Genomic DNA, 25,043 nt, shown 5'->3' on the forward strand with positions numbered 1-25,043 from the left:
AAGTCAAACTTCCTTAGCCAAGAAATCACTCACCACTGATCCACAACAAGATCTGGGTTGCTGCTCCACTGATTGTATATCAAGTGACAAATAATTACATGCATTTTATAAATAGATTTCCTTCCCTTTATGCTTCCAGGTTTTGCTTTGATTATGACGGGGGTCTCTATTCCCAGAAAAGTCACTAACTTTTTGGTGGAGTTTAGATGACAACGTCTATCAAAAGTAATATTAGAACGAGAATACACTGAGTAGAAAGGTACCATTTCTGGGGTTGAGACTGTAACATACTCTCTAATGATGTCACAAAACCTTCAAGTTAGCATCATTACAATCCAAGGATACATTTTATATTATTTTCATCTTACAGAACGACAGAAATAGAAGTATAGAGACATACCCTGTATAAGGTCAGCCCACAGAAAGTACTTTCTCTTCTGTATCAAATTTCCTTTACCTTTGAAAAAATATACACCATGATCTGCCTCTTCTTTCTCCACCCAGTCACCACCCTGATCCAATCTCATCACTTACTACCTGCATTATTTGCTCCTTACATTTGTATACTCCATTACAGTTAAAAGAAATGGATCCTGAGTGTGACTGTTTTGTGCTAGCCATTATATATCTGCTAGGTTAACTTAATTCTCACAGAACTCTCTCAAGGTGTAATTTCCCCTCTTCCTCCCTCCTCCAAAAGACTCAAAGAAATTAAGCAATCTACTTAAGATCATATAGCTAGTAACTGGCAGAATCATGATCTGAAGTCACACACTGTCCAAAAAAAACCAAAAGTATTGCTCCACCGGTACAGGGTTTAAAACAAAAAAGGAAATACTGTCTGCTGTGCTGTACCCCAGTCTGTGAATACCACGTCTCTCAGTCTTCTCAACAAAAACGGGAGACACTATTCAGATTTGACAGATAAAGAAACCAAGGTTCAGGAAAATAAATAGCTTGACTGATGTCCTATAGCCAGTAAATTGCAAATTCAGGCCTCAAAAAAGCCTTAGGACAGATACCCTGATAAGCAAGGTTCAAACTTCTTTGAACCAAAGCCAGAAAATTAGAAATAGGCCTGCCTATGACTTCAGGCCTATAACTAAGGATAAAAAGACTCTTACGTCATATGGAAGACAGAGCCTTAACAGAAACACATCAGCCTACAGACAAAGTTATGAGTGCCTTTCATTTTATGTTTATTTTCCAAGAGTCTTCCTTTACTAGGATTTACTTTATGTTTTATGGGCCTGAACAGCTGGTCCTTAAACCACCACTCTCTCTTTTTAAAGTTATTTATTTTTGGCCGCTCTGGGTCTTCGTTGCTCTGTGGGCTTTTCTCCAGCTGTGGAAAGCAGGGGCTACTGTCCAGCTGTGGCGTTTGGGCTTCTCACTGCAGTGGATTCTCCTGTTGTGCAGCGTGGGCACATGGGCTTCAGCAGTTGCAGCCTCCAGGCTCTAGAGCAACTCAGAAGTGGTGGCATACAGGCTTAGCTGCTTTGTGGCATGTGGGATCTTCCCGGACCAGGGATCAAACGCATGTCTCCTGCACTGGCAGGCAGAATCTTCACCACAGAGCCACCAGGGAGGCCCAACTGCCTCTCTTTTAACGTATCATTCTCAGGCTAGTTTCTAATACAGAAAAGCAGCAGCAGGCATCACATGAGCAACTGTAATTAAGCTAATCTAGCCATGGACTAATGAGCTCTTTTTGAGATTCATAAGGACCAGACAGTCATTCTGCATTTCCTCAGCACCAAGGCCACAAATGGTAATTTTCATCATGAGGATCCTGCCACTGGTTAACTATGGTCAAGACAATTAAAGTGTATAATAAGAATATGTTTAAATAAGGAAGGTTTTATAGACTTAAATGATGTGTATTTTCAACTAATAATCATTGTCACATGTGCACGAACATTTTATATGGGGTCATTTTAATTAATTCTCAGTCATCTACTTGGTTTACCCAGTTCAGTTAAGCCCTGGCGAAAGAATGGGGGCGACTAGGGCTAGGCCTAATGAAGATTAAGACAAGTAAGTGAACCTCTGATTACTTTTAAACACATTCTAAATATAAGTGTTTTACACTACGATTTACATATACCTTATTGGGCATCTGACTCCCTCTCTATAGTAAAAAGTGTGAAATCATTCCTTCTCATCAAAAATACACTAAAGGAAATCTGCATTTTAGCTATCTAAATGAATTCTATAATTCATCTTTTTTTGGAATACAAATATTTATGCCCTACTGCATGTTTTATAAAGCTGAACTTTTATCAAAGATATATACAAGGGATGAATGAGGGTAAGGGTGACATCTCTTACTCTGGTATTGTAGTAAAACTGTAATCTGAGACAATGTTGCTTTGTTTTATATTATTCGTTTACCATGACAATAAATTATCCAAAGCCATTCACATTCAAGTCAGTTTAAAACACTCTGGAAGGAATGTTTGGCTCCAAGTCAACTAACAATAGTGAAACAAGCTCTTATTTTAAAAAATTCTCTGAATTATAATCTCCAGGGCCCATGATACTTCAGTTCTTGATAAGAGACTCTACGTTCTGAAAAACTATTCCCTGTTTCCAAAATACAGAGCTGGCAGCAAGCTTTGGGTATCTGAGTCTGCTCTCTGGTGGACAACTCGGGAGTTGTTACCTGTTTCTCACAAGATGAAGCTGACATTCAGGACAATAAAAGATACTGGACATTGAACTCAAGTCATTATACAGAACTGAATACTGAATAATAGAACCCGAAAGGCAATGGGAAAAAGACAAAACACACAGAAAGCATGAAATACAGGACACAGGGAAAGACTGTATGGACCCCAATTTAAGACAAATGATGTTGGATAGAGTCAATTCCCACCCTGGTGGCTAAACTGGAAGACAGACACCAAGTGAGAGGAGGAAGGCAGGATGCAATAGTTGAGAGTCAGTCATGAATGCTTAGAAGGGTGAGAGTCTAAAGCCAGCTATAGGCAGACACAGAATGGAGGAAACCATAGTAATTAGAAATGTTACTGGCTTGGCCAAAAAGTTCGTTTGGGCTCTTCCATAGGATGTTATGAAAAACCTGAATGAACTTCCTGTTCAACCCAAAAGAATGGGAAGGTAGTACAGTGGTTAACAACCAAGCTACATGTAATGGAGCAAAACTGGTAATGCTAAGAGTTCAGTGCCTGGAACCACTGCAGAAGTGACAGAATCTTGGAATCTTCATTTGTATTTACAATACTGGATTGTCCAGTAAAGTCTAAAGCACTGTAGAAATATGATTTCCTTCTATTGTAAAGACACAAAGCTACAGGGCCATTAAGAAATCATCCACTCTGACCTTTTAGTTTCACTGATGGAGAAATTAGGTTCAAAGGTAAAGTGACCTATTGATCATGGAGATGACTGCCAGGACACAGAAATGGTCACAGAAAATAGCTGAACTTTGGAGAAGGTTCGGTGCCGAGGGTAAATGAACCAGTCACATGAGAAGAGTGGAGACCTTGGTGACTGCTGACAATGCAGAGAAAGGAGAGAGGAGACAGCTCTCTACTGCTTTCTGGTGGGGAATGAAAGAAAGGCAGGGATCTACTTTAAAAACACAACTCCTACTTGTGCCAGCAAAAGCACAGAGAGGAGGAGAAACTTCCTGGAGGCAGCAGATATATTTTAGGGCAGGGAAAGACATAAAAACCTACACTTAAAAGGTGTGTGCCCTTTCGTGATGTTAAAGGAAATGAGCTCACAAAGATGGTAACTAAGAGTCAAATGATTACCTTCAGATTACTTTTAGAGTCTGTTTAGATCAAAGAAATAGTGAGAAATTCAGGCTCTCCAGCTCTACCCAGATCTACTGAGTCAATCTGCACTTTATCAAGATCCCCAAGGGATTTGACTGTACAGTTTGAAAGCACTACGTTGAGCACATTTACTCTTTCCCTCCTCCCAAATTCTGCTTCTTCAGTTATACTTCTCTCATTCACACTGCTATTCCTGACCACATACAGGTTCCCTTATAATCACTCAAAAGCCTTCTCTCCCCTACCTGGAAACCTTCCATTTTATCACCCCAAATCTTCCCTCTTCCTTGTCCTCCACATTGGCAAGTCCTGTTATCTTCACTTTGAAGATACACCACCCTCAAATATGTCCACTTCTCTTCATCCTTATTTTCATCCATCTGGTGGGAACCACTACCATATCTCATCTATACAATAGCCTCCACACTGGTCTCCCTTCTTCCTCTCCCGCTGTTTTACCATGCATTCTCAAAACAGCCAGGGTGACATCTTTTTTAAAACAAAAATTAAGCCACATCACTCCTCAGCTTAAATCCCCCAGTGGCTAGTTCAGTGTAGATCTTCTTATATTTTTGATGTTTATGCTAAGTGAAATAAGTCAGACAGAGAAATACTGTATGACATCACTTATATGTGAAATCTAAAAAATACAGCAAACTAATGAATATAACAAAAAAGCAGCAGACTCACAGATACAGAGAAAAACTAGTGGTTAACTATGTGTCGGGAGAGGGGTAATATAAGGATCGGAGAGTGGGGGCTACAAACTAATAATGGTTGTTAAGACAGCTCAAGGATGTACTGTACAAAAGGAGGTTATAGCCAGTATCTTATAATAACTAAATGAAAAGTACCCTTTAAAGCTTGTGTATACTCGATGACATAAAGCAAGATCCTCTATGACGCACCTCCTAGAGTAATGGAAATAAACACAAAAGTAAACAAGTGGGACCTGATTAAACTTAAAAGCTTTTGCACAGCAAAGGAAACTATGAGCAAGGTGAAAAGATAACCCTCATAATGGGAGAAAATAATAGCAAATGAAACAACTGACAAAAGATTAATTTCCAAAATATACAAGCAGCTCATACAATTCAATACCAGAAAAACAACCCAATCAAAAAGTGGGAAAAAGACCTAAACAGACATTTCTCCAAAGCAGACATACAGATGGCTAACAAACATGTGAAAAGATGCTCAACATCGCTCATTATTAGAGAAATGCAAATCAAAACTACAATGAGATATAACCTCACACCAGTCAGAATGGCCATCATCAAAAAGTCTACAAACAATAAACGCTGGAGAAGGTGTGCACTGTTGGTGGGAACGTAAATTGATACAGCCACTATGGAAGACAGTATGTAGATTCCTTAAAAAACTAGGAACAAAGCCACCATATGACCCGGCTTCCCTGGTGGCTTCCCTGGTGGCTCGGACAGTAAAGCATCTGCCTATAATGCGGGAGACCTGGGTTTGATCCCTGGGTTGGGAAGATCCTTTGGAGAAGGAAATGGCAACCCACTCCAATACTCTTGCCTGGAAAATCCCATGGACGGAGGAGCCTGGTAGGCTGCAGTCCATGGGGTCACGAAGAGCCAGACACGACTAAGTGACTTCACTTTCACTTTCTTTCATGACCCAGCAATCCCAATCCTAGGCATATACCCTGAGGAAACCAAAACTGAAAAAGACACATGTATCCCATGGTTCACTGCAGCACTATTTACAATAGCTAGAACATGGAAGCAACCTAGATGTCCATCGACAAATGACCGGATAAAGAAGTTGTGGTACATATACACAACGGAATATTACTCAGCCATAAAAAGGAATGCATGTGAGTCAATTCTAATGAGGTGAATGAACCTAGAACCTATTATACAGAGTGAAGTAAGTCAGAGAGAGAAATATAAATATTGTATTCTAATGCATATATATGGAATCTAGAAAAATGGTACTGAAGAATTTATTTACAGGGGAGCAATGGAGAAACAGACATAGAGAATAGACTTATGGACATGGGGAGAGGGGAGGAGAGGGTGAGATGTATGGAAAGAGTAACATGGAAACTTACATTACCATATATAAAATAGATAGCCAATGGGAATTTGCTGTATGGCTCAGGAAACTCAAACGGGGCTCTGTATCAACCTAGAGGGGTGGGATGGGGAGGGAGATGGGAGGGAGATGGGAGGGAGGTTCAAAAGGGAGGGGATATATGTATACCTATGGCTGATTCATGTTGAGGTTTGACAGAAAACAAAATTCTGTACAGTAGTTATCCTTCAATTAAAAAATAATTAAAAAAAAGCTTGCATATAAAAAAACTATAGGCACTAGAGAAACACAAAGAAAATGAAAAAAGGAACTTACTAACAGTGCATAGGATCCCTTCTTTAAGCTAAATTTTATATGATCTTAAATGAAAAAAAGTACATAAGGAAAAATATCAGAGTTAGCAGTGATAACCTCCGGATCATAAGGACTTTCTATGTCATCCTGCCCTGGGTTAGTTAGTACGTAATTTCTTATATTTATAAAAGTTTAAAAGTACAAGCCTTATTCATGCTTCTGGTATAACACTCAAAAGCCTCTAATGTGCAACAAGGTAGAATGATTAGCAAATGTAATTCAAATATATGCTTCAAACTAAGAAGTTTTTAAGTTGAAAAAATAAAAGAAACAGGTATCCCTCCAGAAGAAAGGAAGAAAGATAAAAAGAAAGAGATACCTAGGTGTGTGCTGTGCTGTGCTCAGTCAATTCACTCATGTCTGACTCTTTCTGACACGGACTATGGCCCACCAGGCTCCTTTTGTCCATGGAATTCTCCAGGCAAGAATACTGCAGTGGGTAGCCATTCCCGTTTCCAGGGGACCTTGCCAACCCAAGGATGGAACCTGAGTCTCCTGCATCACAGAGGCAGATTTTTTACCCACTGAGCCACCAGGGAAGCCTCCTTAGAAAGAATGCCTTTAGCATATGCACATCTCATGCAAAGCTATGTGAGCTTCATGGCTGTTGATTCAAGTCATCATTTTGATGTGCCTACAAGGCTACGCAAATCACAGGTACTAATTTGTGGCTTTAAAACCACAACTAGACTCTTCATTACCAAAGAGTCAGGTTCACTAATGAGAAGTTATCTAGGGAATTGTAAAAATCTAAAGACCTACCACACAGAATTCTGTAGTCAACAGTTTACAGAGAATCATTAAGTAAATAATCCTATAAAACATTTATACTCAGGACTTGGCAAGGTGGTGTTTTACTTTTTCCAAGGTTAGGAAAGGAGAGAAAAGATATGTAGAATATATCTGCTCTCTTAGCAGCTAATCGCAGGGTCAGATCATGGACTTTAGATATAGCATTTAAAAGATCATTAAAGCAAATATCTTAAGTCAACAGGATGCTTGTGATCTACATAAGTACCAACTGAGCCTATTTCCATAACTCTTTACAGACCCTCCCCCCTACCCCCTACACCCCACTATCTTAGTATAATTATAAAGGCAAATTATGCAAGAGACATGGCCTCAAGAAGAGAGATCATTCTAAGGAAGAAACAAGAAAACTACCATTTACTGGACAACTGCCATATACCAGGCACTAGGGCTTACACTCAGGTAGTCAATTATTTATGTGATCCCCACAAAAATCCAATGAGGAATGCATTTTAAACTCAAACTGAATCTGAGACAGGTTAAGTAAGTAATTTTATCCAAGATCACAGAGCTGTTAAGCGATACAGGTGAAACCCATGTCCTACTCCAAAAGCCTATTTCTTTTACTACAGATACCTTTCTTAACAAAGAACACTTAAGGAGTAGAGAGAGAAGTAAATATGAGACAATTTCAACGTATCAGGCAAAATGACACCTCTGTATTCAGCCACTGAACAGTATTTAAGAAACTAGATTGTACCAAGCCAGAGGGTAGAGGCAGTCCACATGAACAAATTGAGACTTGAAAGTTTGAGGAACCTATCCCAGGTCACATGGCTGTTAAAGAGAAGGCGAGACGGTCTGACCTCAGAGACCATGCTCGGGACTACACTATGCAGCCTCTCTAAAATTTAAAGGAAAACACGAGTGAAGCATTAACGTTGTCCACTGTAGTAAAAAAAAAAAAATTTAGCCCATTTTAATTCCACAAAAATATTCCTGAAAGAGCTGTTAGTTGAGGGATTTCGAGTAATGGGTCCACTAGATGAAAAACATAAATATTTGTACTTTTCTTAAAGCAATTTCACAGTTTTATACATATTCATTTGGATTATGGATAGTATTAAATGTAATCATTGATGTAATTATGTAATAAAGATTCTTAACCGCCTTGATAATAAATATTGCAGCCTGGTATTTGTTTAACGCTCTTTAAGTTTTCCAAAATGTCTTCACATACATTGCTTTAACCACGATAACCATCAATAGCTTCCCATTTTTATTGCTACAGAATAAAGCCAAAAGCTCTGGCATCTACGTAAGATCCCTCACAGCTCTGCCTCTCTAGCTTAATTTGCTACCAGACACACTCACAAAACGTTATGCTTCAGGTACTCTGTTGTCTGAAGACTTCACCTTTGTTCATGCCACTGTACATGCAAGTCCTGTGTCTGGAATGGTTTTCCCAGTTTTCCACCTGGTAAATCTCTACTGCTCTTTCAAGAACTGGTTCAAATATCTGTCCCATGAAGCCTTCAGTTCACTGACTTATTCACTCCCTCCTCTATGACCACCAAGTCCTTTTTTATACATCTCCAGCAAAGGATTTATTATAACTATTCACGTGCTTTTTTTACCAAGGGATTGAGCTTCTTGAGAGTAGAGACTGTCTTTCTCATCTCTGTATTCCCAGTGCCAAACTCCTAGCAGGTATTCAGTATTTATGAAATGGATAAAGAATGAAATTATACAGAATCCTACACTGGGAAACAGAAGATGCAAGTGCAAGTCCCGTGTGTATATATACTCCGTTGTTCAGTTGTGCCCAACGCTTTGCGACCCCACAGACTGTAGACCACCAGGCTCCTCTCTCCAGGGGATTTTCCTGACAAGAAGAATGGAGTGGCTTGCCCTTTCCTCCTCTCAGTGATTTTCTGACCCAAAGATCAAAACAGTGTCTCCCGTCAGCATGTTGATTCCTTACTGCTGAGCCACCTGGGAATCCCACAAGTCCCATACCAAACTGCAAAGTTTATACCTCAGCCTTTTTAGCTGTAAAATAAGTAATTTTCAATTCAATGCTAATGACAATGACCATGCTTCCTAATCAATTTAACAGATAGGAACATTCTCAGAGTTCTTTAAAAGGGTCACAAAAAATCCAGTAATTGTTATTACCTCCTCCATCATGGAGTCCTGTGTGGCTGAGATTTCTTCTTTGGTTGCACCACTGTGTACCAGGTTCCGTAGTCGTATGCAGAATTCTCTCATCTATGACAGAAATTTATTTAGCATTCCAACAGTTACCCAAATTCAACTGTAAAGGAGACTAACAGACCAATGCTAGCTCTGTTTTGAAGTATAACTCAGTCAAGACCCAGGGCAAAGTTCATAAAAGCAAATGTTTTCCCCAATAACTCCACTTAAACATAGACAGAAAAACTTTCTCCATAAAGAGAAAAGACATGGATGATTCCCCTAAAATACCAGATGGAACTGCTTTTGCTCTGCAACTGATGGTACCCTTTGTGATATGTCTGGGAATGGGGAAAACATGTGATTTCAAAATGCCTATCACGAAAAAACGGGAGACAAGCTGATTATGCCATTAATTCACTCTAATAGGTTTTAATTTAGAATCTTCCTGGTTGTCTATTTCTTCTCTGTAAAATCGTTATGATCATGGCTATGCCAAACCCCAATATTCTTTTCATGTTTGTTGTTTTCAATTTTGGGAGATGCCTAAGATAAAGGTGAGTCATAAACCTAGCCACAGGGCTAAAGAGGATCTTGTTCCCACCTGAAATGGAATCCAAAGCCTTACTAATAACGATCTTTTAGCCTGTGGATAATACTCCCCAGAGTTTCCTGAGTGGAAAATAACCTACTTCTCATATTGGGGAAACACACTTTACAGTTTATTTTAAAATGTAGTCTTTCTTCCAGGGATGACAAATCCAATTTTTAGCCTCATAGATCAAGACAGCAGATTTTGGCAACTCCCAGTTCCTAAAAAAGAAATCTGGCAGGCAGAGCAGCATCCCTGTAGGATTCACAGTCCTCCCTGGGAAAATGGGTTACGTAGAGAAGACAGAATGATTCATTAAGATAACTGAGGCAATAAAAAGCAGTTCAGGGACTACACCAAATGTTTTAGAGAGTGGATAAACTACACTTGAGGTAGCTTGGGGAAGCCTAGAACTCTGCCTCGTCTTTAAGGAGGTCTCCCGAATAGTTGTGTTCGGTTTTACTAGACCGTAAAGCTGTCCCAATCCACCTCCACTAGAGCCAAGTGAGAGGCACAGCACCCCATATGCTTGTCCCACACTGAGAATGGGGCTTTCGTTCCTCAGTACTCATAAGAAAGAATTAAAATCAACACAAATAAAAGTGGGATATTTTTAAAGAGAAGGAAAAAACCACCCTACTAATCGCCATTATTTTTTTTTAATAATTATTTTTTTATTTTGGCTGTACTAGGTCTTTTGATGCAGTGGGTGGGCTTCTTAGTTGCCCCACAGCACGTGGGACCTCAGTTCTATGACCAGGGATCAAACCCTTGTCCCCTGCATTGGAAGGTGGATTTTTAACCACTGGACCACCAGGGAAGTCCCATCAGTTACTTTTAAAGTTAATATGCAGCTACTCTGCCTTGGATGGACACTGCTATCTTATATATAGCCTGTGTACACTGCAATGCCCAGGAATGCCCCTGGAAAGTCAGTTAGGAGTTCTAAGGTAAGCACATTACATGCAGTCTCGCCCTGCTCCGTATGTTGTACCTTGTGATTCAGAATATCATTCATCCTTCTGGTTGCCTCTGTTGTGTAAGTTTCAGGGAAGCACTTCTTAGGGATGACACCATATTTTTCTAAAAGAAAACAAATTTTAATGTTCCATAAAGTAAATATAAATTCCAAGTGTCAGAAATTCGGACAAAAACAGCTATTGCTTTTAAAAATAGGCCATATTTTGCTAGTCTAACGGTGACTGCAGCCATGAAGTTAAGACACTTGCTCCTTGGAAGGACAGCTATGACAAACCTAGACAGAGTTATTAAAAAGCAGAGACATCACTTCACCAACAAAGGTCTGTATCATCAAAGCTAAAAGTTTTGAGTAGTCATCTATGGATGCGAGAGTTGAACCATAAAAGGGGCTGAGTGCCAAAGAATTGATGCTTTCAAATTGTGGTGCTGGAGAAGACTCTTGAGAGTCCCTTGGATAGCAAGGAGATCAAACCAGAAAATCAATCCTAAATATTAATTGGAAGGACTGATGCTGAAGCTCTAATACTTTATGAGTATTAATACTAATACCTGATGAGAAGAGCCAACTCACTGGAAAAGACTCTGATGCTGGCAAAGATTGAGGGCAAGAGAAAGGGGCGACAGAGGACGAGATGGTTGGATGGCATCACCAACTCAGTGGACATGAATGTGAGCAAACTCCAGGAGATAGTAAAGAAGATGGGAGCCTAGTGTGCTGCAGTCCATAGGGTAACAAAGAGTCAGACATGACAACAAAAAGGAAACCCAGAAAACTGAACAATCTCACGATATTATTAAACAGATCATTTAATCTGCATATTTATCCATCCATCTTGGAATTAATTCTGTTTTTAGTCTAACACACTTTGCAAAGTACTCAATATGAGGGAGTTTCCCTCAAAGACAATTTTTTGAAAGAGGTTATTTTCAAACAGTTGCGGTTTTCAATGTGTTTCTTGATTACATCAATAGATAAGAGAGAAACTTTTTCATAGAAAGTTAGTTATACTTAATACATTTTCTTCTCTATCTAAACTTTAAAGTACCTATCTCTTTACCTCCAATTTAAAAAAGGTACTTACTAGGTAGAACATGAGATAAAGGTTCTTAGAGCTAACTGTATACCATTCTGGGGACCAGTTCTACCCTATACTTAAACACCAAAGAAATGGCCTATGCTGAACTACAGAGCCTTGTTTCATGAAGCTGGGTTTCAGTTCTCTTACAGAAAGGCTCTTACCAACAATATTGACAAGCATATCCCATTGTCCTCCATCATTGGCAGGATTCATAAGCAAATACTGCACCAGCCTACCATCCTCAGGCTCTTTTTTCTGAGCTGTGTCCACAAAAGCATTTAAGAAGAAATAACAGCGTTCAACCTAAAGTAAGAGAAGTTAAATAAAATTAAAGGAGAAAAGAGCTAATATCTTTAATGGCATTAGCGACAGAACAGGAGTCCTGGAACTACTACAGACCCGACAGAGTAGGTATTTTTAAACTAAAGTTGATATCTAAATGGCAGTATCTCTGGGACTTCCCTGGTGGGTCAGTGGTTAAGACTCTATGCTTCCACTGCTGGAGGCATGGGTCTGATCCCTGGTTGGGGAGCTAAGGGCTTCCCTGATGGCTCAGTGGTAAAGAATCTGCTTGGAATGAAGGAGACCCAGGAGTTGCAAGTAGCTGAGATCCAACATGCTGCACAGTGTGGCCAAAAAACAACAACAAAAAAAGAGGAATATCTGGCTTCATAAGAATATGTGAAGGATTTTCTTTTAATGTGTGTGCACATTGTAATAGTTTATCCTGAACAAGGCAGTGCTTTATTCTGAAACAAAAATCTGATACTCAGAGCCTTCAATCAATAAATATCTAACAGACAAATACAATGTACACTTTAAAGATTTTTTTTTAAAAAAGGAATACAATTATTTACTGTTTTTCAGACAAGTACTACCCAGAGAAAGGGAATTAGGTCCTAGAAAGACAAATGACCTACATAAAGATGCTAAAAGGAGAAATTATTGAAAACAAAAAGTTTTAAATAAGAAAGACACAAGGAAGTAGTAAGGTGAGTCATTATTATTATTATTTCATTGCCAAAAAGCCACCTACCAACCCAGTGGTTCTGCCTTTGAAAAGAATCAATTTTTGATACTTTGGAAATCAGAACAAATGGTGTTGCCATCTATAATGGAAGGCAGAGGACAACTGGAAAAGCAAGAAATGAAGAAACAGTCCCTACCAAAGCTGACGCTGAAACAAAAAGACTCTTGAAAAATCAGTTCCATACCTTGTCCCAGAAAAAGAGGTAAGACTGACTAAATTCAAATTCTTCAATATTGAATCTTCTCATGAATGGAAGTCTCATAACATTCAGACAAGAAAAGATCCAGCATCGCCCTAAAAGGAGAAAGCAAATCAAGAAATTAGGGTGAGTGTTCACATAGATCACACTGTTCTAACTGTATTTCCCAACACTGAATATATGATAACATCTTGGACAATTTAAGACCAATCAAAAAGCAGAAAGATATAAAAACAAGAAAGGTAGTTTCTTTTTGACTATTTGCAATATATACACAAAGTTTTATATCCTTAATATATTAAAAAAAAATCTCTTTACATATCACGTAAAGAATCAATCACAAATCACCTAAGAAAATTAGAAAAAGAAATATTGATAGAGAAATATGAGTAGAGATCATGAATAACTAATAGTCAAAAAAGACACAAATAGCCAAGAAATATTTTTTTAAAGTTCATCATAAGATAATTGTTAAGTGGGGAAGCATTATTTTATAATTAATAATGCCCAGTATTGGCAAGGACCCAGGGACACAGCATTCTTACACACCTTGGATAGGAATTTAAATAGGTAAAAAATATCTGAAGGCAATTTGGCAGTATATGGCAGAAGTTTCAAAAAGTCCCCACCCTTTAATCTGGAATACATAGTATACGCCTCAATATAAGGTGACCCTAACATAAGTCAATCCCCATGCCTCCAAGGAGAAATTTTAAGTTATTTAGTTAACTGGATTATATGAACACTTAAAAATATAGATGGAATAGTAACTACTATAATATTTAACTTAGTAGCTTAAATATATATTTAAAATCCTGTCACTACAATAAATCGACATAGAAGCACTGCATTTTCCACGTTCACAGGTCACTGTCACACTACTCCACACTCTTCACATGCATCTTGGCATCAGTGCCTTTACCATCATGTTGTTGCTGTTCAGTCCCTCAGCTGTGTCCAACTCTTTGTGACCCCATGGACTGCAGCACGCCAGGCTTCCCTGTCCTTCACCATCTCCCGAAGCTTGCTCGAACTCATGTCCATTGAGTCAGTGATGCCATCCACCATCTCATCCTCTGTCACCCCCTCTCCTCCTACCTTCAATCTTCCCCGGCATCATGGTCTCTTTCAATGAGTCAGCTCTTCGTATTAGGTGGCAAGAGTACTGGAGCTTCAGCTTTAGCATCAGTCCTTCCAATGAATATTTAGGGTTGATTTCCTTTAGGATTGACTGGTTTGATCTCCCTTGCAGTCCAACGGACTCTTAAGAGTCTTCTCCAACACCATAGTTCAAAAGCATTAATTCTTTGGCGCTCAGCCTTCTTTATGGTTCAACTTTCACATCCATACATGACTACTGGAAAAACCATAGCTTTGACTATATGGACCTTTGTCAGCCAAGTAATGTCTCTGCTGTTTAATATGCTGGGTTTGTCATAGCTTTTTCTTTTAATCAGAACACATTATCTTCCTTCCATTTACTATTTTTGAGACAGCAATGTTTTGAATCCATGCATAAAGCTGGCTCTAAAAATGTTATGCTACCCCTCAAGCATATAATCATATTCTTCATTTGTCCTATAAGTAGATAACCACAAACTCCACAATGTCACCATCTTCTGTAACAACTTAAGTGATCTTTGTGCTTCAGTCATGTCCAACTCTGTGACTCCATGGACTGTAGCCTGCCAGGCTCCTCTGTCTATGGGATTCTCCAGGCAAGAATACTGGAGTGGGTTACCATGCCCTCCTCCAGAGGATCCTCCCTACCCAGGGATAGAACCCATGTCTCTTATGTCTCCTGCATTAGCAGGCAGGTTCTTTACCACTAGCACACATACCGTATTTTTCAAAATCACTAACAACTTAGCATACCTAAATTACTAATGACTTAGTTACCTCTCTCACACATACAATATTATTTCCTAGTGAGGAAATCTAGATGAACTGTTAATGTGAAAACTGCATGAAAATAAACTACACAGCTCATGTGCTATCTATATCTTTTCTAAGTAAAAGTGACACTATAGAATATATAAGACCTGACTTGTCCCAGATGCACTTTTCCACGAAGAAGGCAATGGCACCCCACTCCAGTACTCTTGCCTGGAAAATCCCATGGATGGAGGAGCCTGGTGGGCTGCAGTCCATGGGGTCCCTAAGAGTCGGGCATGACTGGGCGACTTCCCTTACTTTTCACTTTCATGCACTGGAGAAGGAAATGGCAACCCACTCCAGTATTCTTGCCTGGAGAATCCCAGGGACAGAGAAGTCTAGTGGGCTGCTGTCTATGGGGTTGCACAGAGTCGGACACAACTGAAGCGACTTAGCAGCAGCAGCAGCAGCAGCAGCACTTTCCCAGGCTCTTCCCTAAGAGGTCACTGCAATTCAACACCATGTAAGACCACTGTGACATTACTAACTGAATAATTTGTGGCCTGACAGGCCACACCACCCCAAGCATTTTCTATGATGACAAAACATTAATTATTGCCAGGTCATAATTTTTTCCTTAAAATTTAAAAATCAACTTTACTGAGGTAAAATTTACATACAGTAAAATGCATCTGTGTCATAAATGTACACTTTTGAGTTTTGGCTGGCTTCAAACAAGCACTGATCTGCTTCTGCCAAAATAAATAGACTGGGAGAAGTTTTTAAACGGATAGGCAGGCTACAGTCCCTGGGATTGCAAAGAGTCAGACACAACTGAGCAACGAACATACACAGGCTTTAAAAAGTTATTTTAGTATAATTCTGCTGTGAGAATGTCCTCCTTATTTAGGTTCCTAGATAACCCATCTTTCACTGTAGCTGTCCTTCTTGTGGTCCCAGACTGTAGAAAAAGAGCTCTTGACCAGCAAGGCATACAAACTGGTCTCTGAATGGGAACTGGCCTTTAGCACATTTGTTCAGTTCAGTTCAGTCGATCAGTCGTGTCCGACTCTTTGAGACCCCATGAATCGCAGCACGCCAGGCCTCCCTGTCCATCACCAACTCCCAGAGTTCACCCAAATTCATGTGCATAGAGTCGGTGATGCCATCCAGCCATCTCATCCTCTGTCGTCCACTTCTCCTGCCCCCAATCCCTCCCAGCATCAGAGTCTTTTCCAATGAGTCAACTCTTCGCGTGAAGTGGCCAAAGTATTGGAGTTTCAGCTTCAGCATCAGTCCTTCCAATGAACACCCAGGACTGGTCTCCTTCAGAATGGACTGGTTGGATCTCCTTGCAGTCCAAGGGACTCGAAAGAGTCTTCTCCAACACCACAGTTCAAAAGCATCAATTCTTCGGGGCTCAGCTGTCTTCACAGTCCAACTCTAGATGATGCTGTGAAAGGGCTGCACTCAATATGCCAGCAAATTTGGAAAACTCAGCAGTGGCCACAGGACTGGAAAAGGTCAGTTTTCATTTGTTAAAGTTGCAACTAAAAGGCACGCTTAAAAACATTTGATGATGTTCTGGTGCAATTACATTGTGTCTTTTCCATCCCACACATGGCCTTCAGGGCAACATTGAGGAGTTCTCTAGGGTGTGAATATTTTTACATGTTTCTTTTTTTAATTTTTGGCTACACTAGGTCTTAGCTGAGGAGCATGGTTCAGCAGTTGTGGCACAAAGGCTTAGCTGCTCCAAGGCATGTGGGATCTTCCCAGACCAGGGATGGAACCCGCGAGCCCTGCACTGACAGATTCTTATCCACTGGTCCACCAGGGAAGTCCCATTTTTGCATGTTTTGTACCAAGAAAGGTATCTCCAAGACATCGGGCAGCAATCACATAACTTCAGGACAGAGTATCCGTGAAGTACATTCAAACAGATGACCTTGGACTAGTCAGTCACTTGAGTGTTCAAATCAAATACACCAAGGAGCCACAGAGCAGCAAAATAAGTCACAATGTAGCTTCCTTGGATCTGCCTGTATCTGCGTCTATTCTCTTAAGAATTTATCCCAAGTTCTCTCCATCGAAACCTCTGCTCCCTTTAAGACCGTTCTTAGGTAAGACGCCACAATGGTATGCTCTCAAGAAAGTCCAAGGACGTGCAAGAAGTTTGAAGACCTTACCTGAACTCTTCTGGTTGGTGACGGGCTTGCCCTCCTGATGCACGGCGTGCTGGAACACATGCTGAGTACCCTGGACCGTGGCCCTCTTCAGACAGATGTCCAGCAGGTCGTGAGTGGTGCCGACATTCTGGGCCAGTACGAACTGAGGGTCGGAATTCAGTTTCTGAAGCAGAGCCGCTACCTTCTCCGAATTCAGTCCTGCTGGAATACCTGATGGGATTGTAACATCAAAAAGAGGCTGAAGAGGGCTCATCTCCTACACTCTAAGTTGGTAAGAGCATCCCGCGGTGACCACAGAGCAGCGGAGAAGCCCTTCACCGGCGTCCTCGCCCACGAAGCTGCCTCCCTCCGGGCCTCTCCAGCCCACCCAGAAAACTCCATCCCCGCCATCCCCTGGGGTCCGAGCCCCGGCCCTTCCCCGCCACCGGGCCTCCGGGACGCAGCGGAGCCCCTAGAGGCCCCCCGGCAGAGCCTCGGCAGGGAAGAGGGCCGCCTCACCCGCTCCGTTCATGGCGCCCAAAATGCCCGGCGAGGGAACGGTAGTTTCGGGGTCCTCAGGCTGGCGCCGGGACGGCACAGCGCTTCGCAGGCTGGGCGGTCCGACCTGCCTCTCGCACCCGGAGCGCCGGAAAGAGGAAACCGGCTCGGTGGCGGCGGAGGGCGAGAGAAACGGGGTCCGCGGAGGGACAAAAGTCCCCCCACGCGTTGCTGAGTCAGCGCCGTCGGGGCTGGCCCCGCCCAGGGGAGGGCCGAGGGGGCGGGCTGCTGACGCGCTCCGAGCTGCCCCAACCACCGGCGGGTCCCCCAGCGGTTCCGGCCCACGTGGGCCGCTGTGATTACGCTTCCCGACCCCCTGGGCGCCCTCCTAGGATCCGATCAGCCCCGAGGCGGAAACCTTGGAGATTCCATGCTGGGCCTCGGAGGCCGAATACACTTGGCATTGTCGATTGATCCCCCATTAAACCTTTTCAGAGGCCAAAAGAGGGCTCCAGGCTGTGGAGCGGGCTGAGGGGTCGCATAATTAAACACTGGGCTTAGGTTGAGTTGACTCGTCGCAAAAAAACCCAAAGGCGCTTCCAATAGGTCTCCTTTGCTGACCGGTCACTGCAATTTCAGTAGCAACTTGTTGCTTTGATTCTAGTAGAACCACGTTTTTATGTTTGAGGGGAAATTGAAATCAAGCTCGTTCCTACCCTCAGTTGCTACCACGGTTGGTTCTGCTGCTGCTACTGCTACTAAGTCACTTTAGTCGTGTTCGACTTTGTGTGACCCCATAGATGGCAGCCCACCAGGCTCCCCCGTCCCTGGGATTCTCCAGGCAAGAACACTGGAGTGGGTTGCCATTTCCTTCTCCAATGCATGAAAGTGAAAAGTGAAAGTGAAGTCACTCAGTCGTGTTCGACCCTCAGCGACCCCATGGACTGCAGCCTACCAGGCTCCTCCGTCCATGGGATTTTCCAGGCAGGAGTACTGGAGTGGGGTGCCATTACCTTCTCCGACGGTTGGTTCTACAAGCATCCAATTGCTCATTTCGAGGAAACACTCATTCTAGGCTTCATAGAGTCCGTGAGGGTGTCCTACCTAGACCAGAAAGTACCGTGGGGTTTAACTAAGGATAATGACAGAAGTCAGTCTGATTCACCTATACTGTTTTGCTCGGCTCTCTACAAAACCTGCAAATGAGCAGGTTTTCATCCCCAGCTGCAGGACAGCTGAGAGGTTTAACAAGGTTTTGAGATAGTGAAGTCATTCTTTTTGTTTTTCATGCTCTAAAATCTCAAACCTTAGTGACGTGTTGGGATGGGACCCACAGGTGATAAAACAATATATATTGATCTTTCTACCACTGAAGAAACTGCTTAGCTTCTTAGAATGGTGAGAGGCTTTGGTGGAACCTAGAATCTAGGTCCTAGATTGAAAATCTCTGATTCCAAAGAACTCTAATATCTGGGGAAAGCCATACTCGGACACCAAGCAGTCATTTGAGAAATCACAGCTTCTATATCCCTGGAGAGACCTGGCTAAAGTTTGGGAATATGACATAGCAACTGTCTCCAATAGGGCCCGTGGACTATCTCGTTCTGAGATTCTTCTGGTTTCTGAAGAAAAGGAACAGGTTGAAAATTATACTGAGAGCAGTCATTGGTCCTTTCACAAAGTGATGTTCAAGCATACTGCCCAATTCAACTCATGAAATTTTATTCAGTATCTACCATGTACAGGTACTAGGCAAGCTGCTGATGATATGGTGATGAACAAGCTTAAACTTGCCCTTCGGAAACACAAAATATAGTAAAAAAAAAAAGATGCAAAATAACTTCTAGACAGTTCATACTAATACGCCAATAGTGCTAGAAGCTGTGAGAAAGGGGCTGTTTATTAGAACCAGAGGTGCCTGAAAAAAGGGTCACTTGTGAGCATAGTCTTAAAGAGTGGATGATGGAATCTCGTAGGGGAAAACACAGAGGAAGGGCATGCAAGACACCACCAAATGCACTGGGGCACTAAAGCATGTGGGAAAATCACATTCAAGAAACTGATTTCATAGTCTGTTGTGGTTAAGATCAGGGAAGGTGTTAGGATCAGAGACAAAGTGTAGGACTGGAAAAGTTGGTTTGGGCCAGAATATGAAAGATTTTATTTGCCATTCTGCATATCTAGACTTTGTCTTATGGTAAACTAGAAGCCAACATCGGTTTTTTAATAAGGGAGCAATATGCTCATTTCTGGGCTTCCCAGGTGGCTCAGCAGTAAAAGAATCTGCTTGCAATGCAGGAGATGTAAGAGAGGTAGGTTCAATCCCTGGGTCAGGAAGATCCTCTGGAGAAGGCCACACCAACCCACTCCAGAATTCTTGCCTGGAGAATCCCATGGACAAAGGAGCCTGTCAGGCTACATACAGTCCACAGGGCCACAGTGTCAGTCACAGCTGAAGCATCTGAGCATGCATGCTCATTTCTATGTAAAGAAGGAAACACAGGGATTTCCTGGTGATCCAATGGCTAAGACTCCCCATTCCCAATGCAGGGGGCCTGGGTTTGATCCCTGGTCAGGGAACTAGAGCCCGCAGGCTGTGACTAAAAGATCCTTCATGCTGCAATGAAGATAAAAAAAGATGCAACGATGATGGAAGATCCCACATGCTACAACTGAGACCTGGTGCAGCCAAGTAAATAAACATTAAGTAAAAATGTTGGATTCTTAACAACAACAACAGTAGTGGGGAGACTGATTTGGAGGGAGAGCTTCTAAACATAGGGAAACTATTTAGACAGCTAATCCAGCAGTGCACTTGAGGGAGTGACAGAAGCTTGAAACTGTGGAAAAGGAAAAGGCACAGATAATCTGGAAGTTTTCACTTGAATGAGTGGATGGATGGTGATATCATTAACTTGGGCATCCCAGGTCGCACTAGTGGTAAAGAATCTGCCTGCCAATGCAGGAGACATAGGAGAAGTCCCTGCATTGATCCCTGGGTTGGGAAGATCCCCTGGAGGAGGAAATGGCAACCCACTCCAGTATTCTTGCCTGGAAAAATCCATGGACAGAAGAGCCTGATGGGCTACAGTCCGTGGGGCCACAAAGACTTGGACATGACTGAGAACATCACATCATTCATCATGAACTTAGAGAAGAATTCAGAAAATCAATCTGTGGGAAAATGTGAGTGAGCAGATAATGAATTTAGTTTTGGCCTTGGCAAATTTGAAGTACCCACAGGATACCCAGGAAGAGAAGTTCAGCAGACAGATGAAAAGATGTCTGGAACTATATAGGTTTTCTATCCAATGAAAGTCAACAAGATTGTAAAGAGAAAGAGAATAAAGCAAAAAACAAGATGAGCACCAAGAATTGTACCCTGTGCAGCTGCATGCAGTTGTATAGGGTATTAATGGCTCAAGAATGCCAGGTTGAGTGGGACAAATAAGACTTGAAACCATGCATCCTGGCCCAAGGCTGTGCCCATCCAGATTATGGTGCACCTTTTACTATTTGTTACAAGGATGCCATAAGGGGGTGCCGTTAACTCTGCAAATAGTGGCTTTAAAGAGTGGGTAAAGACAGAGAAGCCAGCACTAAAACACAGAAAGAGCAGTGAGAGAAGGAGGAGACGACCCATAGAGTTCTCCCTGGAATCCCAGGAAGACAAGGAGAAGGTGAACAGGACTGAAAGCTTCAGAAAAGGTTGGCAACTGAATCACAGGTGACCTTGGAGAGAACAGCTTCAGTGAATGGTGGGGTGGGCAGAAGCCACCACATTGCAGTAAGTTGAGAGGGAAGGAAGTAGCAGGGAAGGTCTTCGGGGAGAAAAGGAAAACAAGTCCACTGTGGAGGATGAAAGGCAGGAACCAGTACAGAAGAGAGGTTAAATACATGGCAGAGAAGGTTTGATTGATAGGATAGAAGCCCTGGAAAAGAAAAGAGATGGAATCACTGGGGAAGGTGGAGGGGCCAGTTTTACAAGCTCCTGCCACCCTTTTCATGCCAATGACTGCATCTCCCCATCCCATGCCCCCAAATTACTATCATCATCACTTTGCCAGATCTCCTGCTCTGCCCTCGTTGCCAGGGTGTCACCCTCAGTACCAGCTTTCCACCCAGCAAGTCACACCCATACACTCAGCCCCCGTGTAGACATGGAGAAGAGCAGAGGGAAACTGGTTTTCCACTGGGTCTGCTCCAGATGACCTAGCCAGGCAGACATTTCCCTAAGAATAGGATTCTTCAGACCTCCCCCTCCATCTCCATCCAGAAGAGATATTATTGAGCCCCGTGACACCTCATGGAACAAAGCTACTGGCAGCAGAACTCTAGCATGAAATTCACAATTTTTGAAAGGAGAATCCATGTGAATTCAGTGAGTGACATCACCTGCCATTTCAGCTATGCCTTTTGCCTGTTGCTTCCATGGGGCTTCCCTAGTTAAACAAACAGATCTAGTGTCAAGGCAAGTTAAAAAAGAATACTAAAAATATGTAGAGAATTCCAAAGCATCAATAGGAAAAAGACAAATAACCCAATAAAAAAAATGGAAAAAAGACCTAAACAGGCATTTCAAACAAAAGGAAGAATGAATGGCAAATAAACAGTAATGTTGGAAATGCATAATAAAATTGTAGTAAGATCCCACAGTATCTCTCTCTCTCTCTTTTTTTTTGGCGCTACCTGCCAGTCATCTGGGAAACTAGTCTGGTCCAGCCAGCTACCCCTTCTCCCAACCTGCTTTGGGGGACTGGCATGGAGTGTACTGCAGCCCATGCACTCCCGCAGGGGAAGGGAGGCACTCAAAAATTACGTAACCCCCTGCCTCTGGATATAGGAGTGGGGGCGGGAGGCAGCGCTCCTGGGACCTCCCTGCCCCGGGCGATGCAGGGGCTAGGTCGCTGGAATGGCCAGTCCAGGCAGGCCCCAGCTTGCGCTAGTCCAAAGCACGGCACTGCTCTCCCAGTAGACACCAGGGACTTACTTTCTAATTGGGGGAAGGGGCAGGGTCTGGGTGGTGCCACACAGCCACCTCCAGCCTTTTTCTGCAGAGGCTCCGGAGACCACCCTGCTTCCTAAAGTCACTCTGGCCTCCAGCTCTAGCCAGACTGAACCCTGGGGACATTAACTAAAGATAAGAAGGGGTGGGGAGGGGAAACTAGGATGCTGGGGGAGTTGAGTGGGTTGAGTTTTACATTTGTTGTTGTCTAGTCGCTAAGTCGTGTCCCAATTCTTTGTGACCCCATGGACTGTAGCCCTGTAGGAGCTCACTAAGCTCCTCTGTCCAGGGGATTTTCCTGGCAAGAATACTGGAGTGGGTTGCCAGTTCCTATTCCAAGTATCTCTCTCTCTCTCTCTTTTTTTTTTAAATTTATTTTTGGCTGTGCTGGGTTTTTGTTGCTGCATATGGGCTTTCTCATTGCTGGTGATTGCAAAGAACCTGGAAAAAACTCAAAAGTTCATCAACAGGAGTATGCATGCATTATGACACATTCATACAATGGAATACTACAGAGAAGATGAAGATCAACATGGGTGAATTTCAGAAATGTTACATTGAAGGCAAAAAGCAAATTGGGAAGCAAATGGAACACAACCACATTTTAAAAGTTCAACAATGAACAAAATTAAATAATGTAATTTTTAGACATACGAATATACATGGTAAAAGAATTGTCTTTTAAAAGAAGGGAATATTAAACACCAAATTCAAGATTGTGTTTGCCTTTGGGGAAGAGACACAGACAGCTTCAAAGGTGTTAGCAATATCAAGTTTATTAAACTGGTGGTGGGTACATGGGTTTTCATCTTATTTGTTATATCTGATTTTATACATTTTCTATTTTTGTCTGTATGAAATATTTCCTCTTAAGAAGAGCACTCTACCTGCTGTGTAAATGATAAACTGAAGGAGACGGGAATGTAAGTAAGTCAGAGACCGGTTAGAAGACTGTAATTTGTCCAGACAAAAGGTGAATGCTGACCTGGCTCAAGAGGGCAAGAATGGAGATGAAAGGAAGTGGATGAATTAGGGGATATGTGGTCCAGGTGAATCACCCTAACCCTGACCATTATGATCTAGTAGAGGTTTGCATAGTATAACGTGGAGTGTGGAAGAGGAATCGGTAAGTCAGACTGGGAGTGTTGGGGAGAGCTCCTTGGAAGAGAGGACAGAGCATCTGAATTGGGACAGGTAAGGGTTTGTTAGGGCTTCCCAGGGGGCACTCGTGGTAAAGAACTCGCCTGCCAATGCAGAAGATGTAAGAGACACGGGTTTGATCCCTGAGTTGGGAAGATCCTCTGGAGAAGGAAATGGCAACCCACTCCAGTATTCTTGCCTGGAGAATCCCATGGACAGAGGAACCTGGTGGGCTACAGTCCGTGGAGTGGCAAAGAGTCAGACACGACTAAAGTGATGTAGCAGCAGCAGCAAGAACTGAAGAAGTGAAGTGTGAAGTGAAATGTAAGTCGCTCAGTCGAGTCTGACTCTTTGCCACCCAGTGGACTATACAGTCCATGAATTTTCCAGGCCAGAATACTGGAGTGGGTAGCCATTCCCTTCACCAGGGGATCTTCCCAACCCAGGGATCGAATGCAGGTCTCCCTCATTGCAGGTGGATTCTTTACCAGCTGGACCACCAGAGAAGCCCAGAGACAACAGGGTCCACACATGGAGGACCTTTTCTACTAACGTTTTCTGTGTTCCGAAATTTTAACCCTTTGTGAGATATTGGATGGGACCTACAGTTGAGAAAATAGGTACAATAGATCATTGGAAAGTCTAAGTCTCAGAACAGTGACCATGAAACAGCTTCAGTGAATGCTGGGATGGGCAGACGCCACCACATTGCAGTAAGCTGAGTGGGAAGGAAGGTCTTTGGGGAGAAAAGGAAAACTAAAGTAATGTCTACCTGGAGGATGAAAGGCAGGAACCAGTGCAGATGAGAGATTAAATACGTGGCAGGGAAGGTTTGTTCAATTGCTAAAATAGAAGCCTCTGGAAAAGAAGAGATGGAATCACTGGGGAAGGTGGAGGGGCCAGTTTTACAAGCTCCTGCCACCCTTTTCATGCCAATGACTGCATCTCCCCATCCCATGCCCCCAAATTACTATCATCATCACTTTGCCAGATCTCCTGCTCTGCCCTCGTTGCCAGGGTGTCACCCTCAGTACCAGCTTTCCACCCAGCAAGTCACACCCATACATTCAGCCCCCGTGTAGACACAGAGAAGAGCAGAGGGAAACTGGTTTTCCACTGGGTCTGCTCCAGATGACCTAGCCAGGCAGACATTTCCCTAAGAATAGGATTCTTCAGACCTCCCCCTCCATCTCCATCCGGAAGAGATATTGTTGAGCCCCGTGACACCTCATGGAACAAAGCTACTGGCAGCAGAACTCTACAATTTTAGAAAATATGAAATCCACAATTTTAGAAAGAAAATTGCTTC

General features: G+C 42.5%; 1 protein-coding gene across 1 annotated transcript in view; it reads right to left on the minus strand.

Moving 5' to 3' along the window:
• BLMH (bleomycin hydrolase) overlaps positions 1-17,817 on the minus strand; it is a 41,292-nt gene extending 23,475 nt beyond the window's left edge. Inside the window, exons 1-6 of the mRNA NM_001303621.1 lie at positions 17,611-17,817; positions 17,113-17,322; positions 13,034-13,143; positions 11,981-12,122; positions 10,754-10,842; positions 9,150-9,242 (exon numbers count right to left, since the gene is read on the minus strand). Coding sequence (NP_001290550.1) covers positions 9,150-9,242; positions 10,754-10,842; positions 11,981-12,122; positions 13,034-13,143; positions 17,113-17,322; positions 17,611-17,623 — 657 coding nt within the window. The 5' untranslated portion in view covers positions 17,624-17,817. The remainder of the gene's footprint in view (positions 1-9,149; positions 9,243-10,753; positions 10,843-11,980; positions 12,123-13,033; positions 13,144-17,112; positions 17,323-17,610) is intronic.
• Between the last annotated feature and the right edge of the window lie 7,226 nt (positions 17,818-25,043).

Source organism: Bos taurus, chromosome 19 (genome assembly GCF_002263795.3).
Source record: "Bos taurus isolate L1 Dominette 01449 registration number 42190680 breed Hereford chromosome 19, ARS-UCD2.0, whole genome shotgun sequence".
NCBI classification, from domain to species: Eukaryota; Metazoa; Chordata; class Mammalia; order Artiodactyla; family Bovidae; genus Bos; species Bos taurus.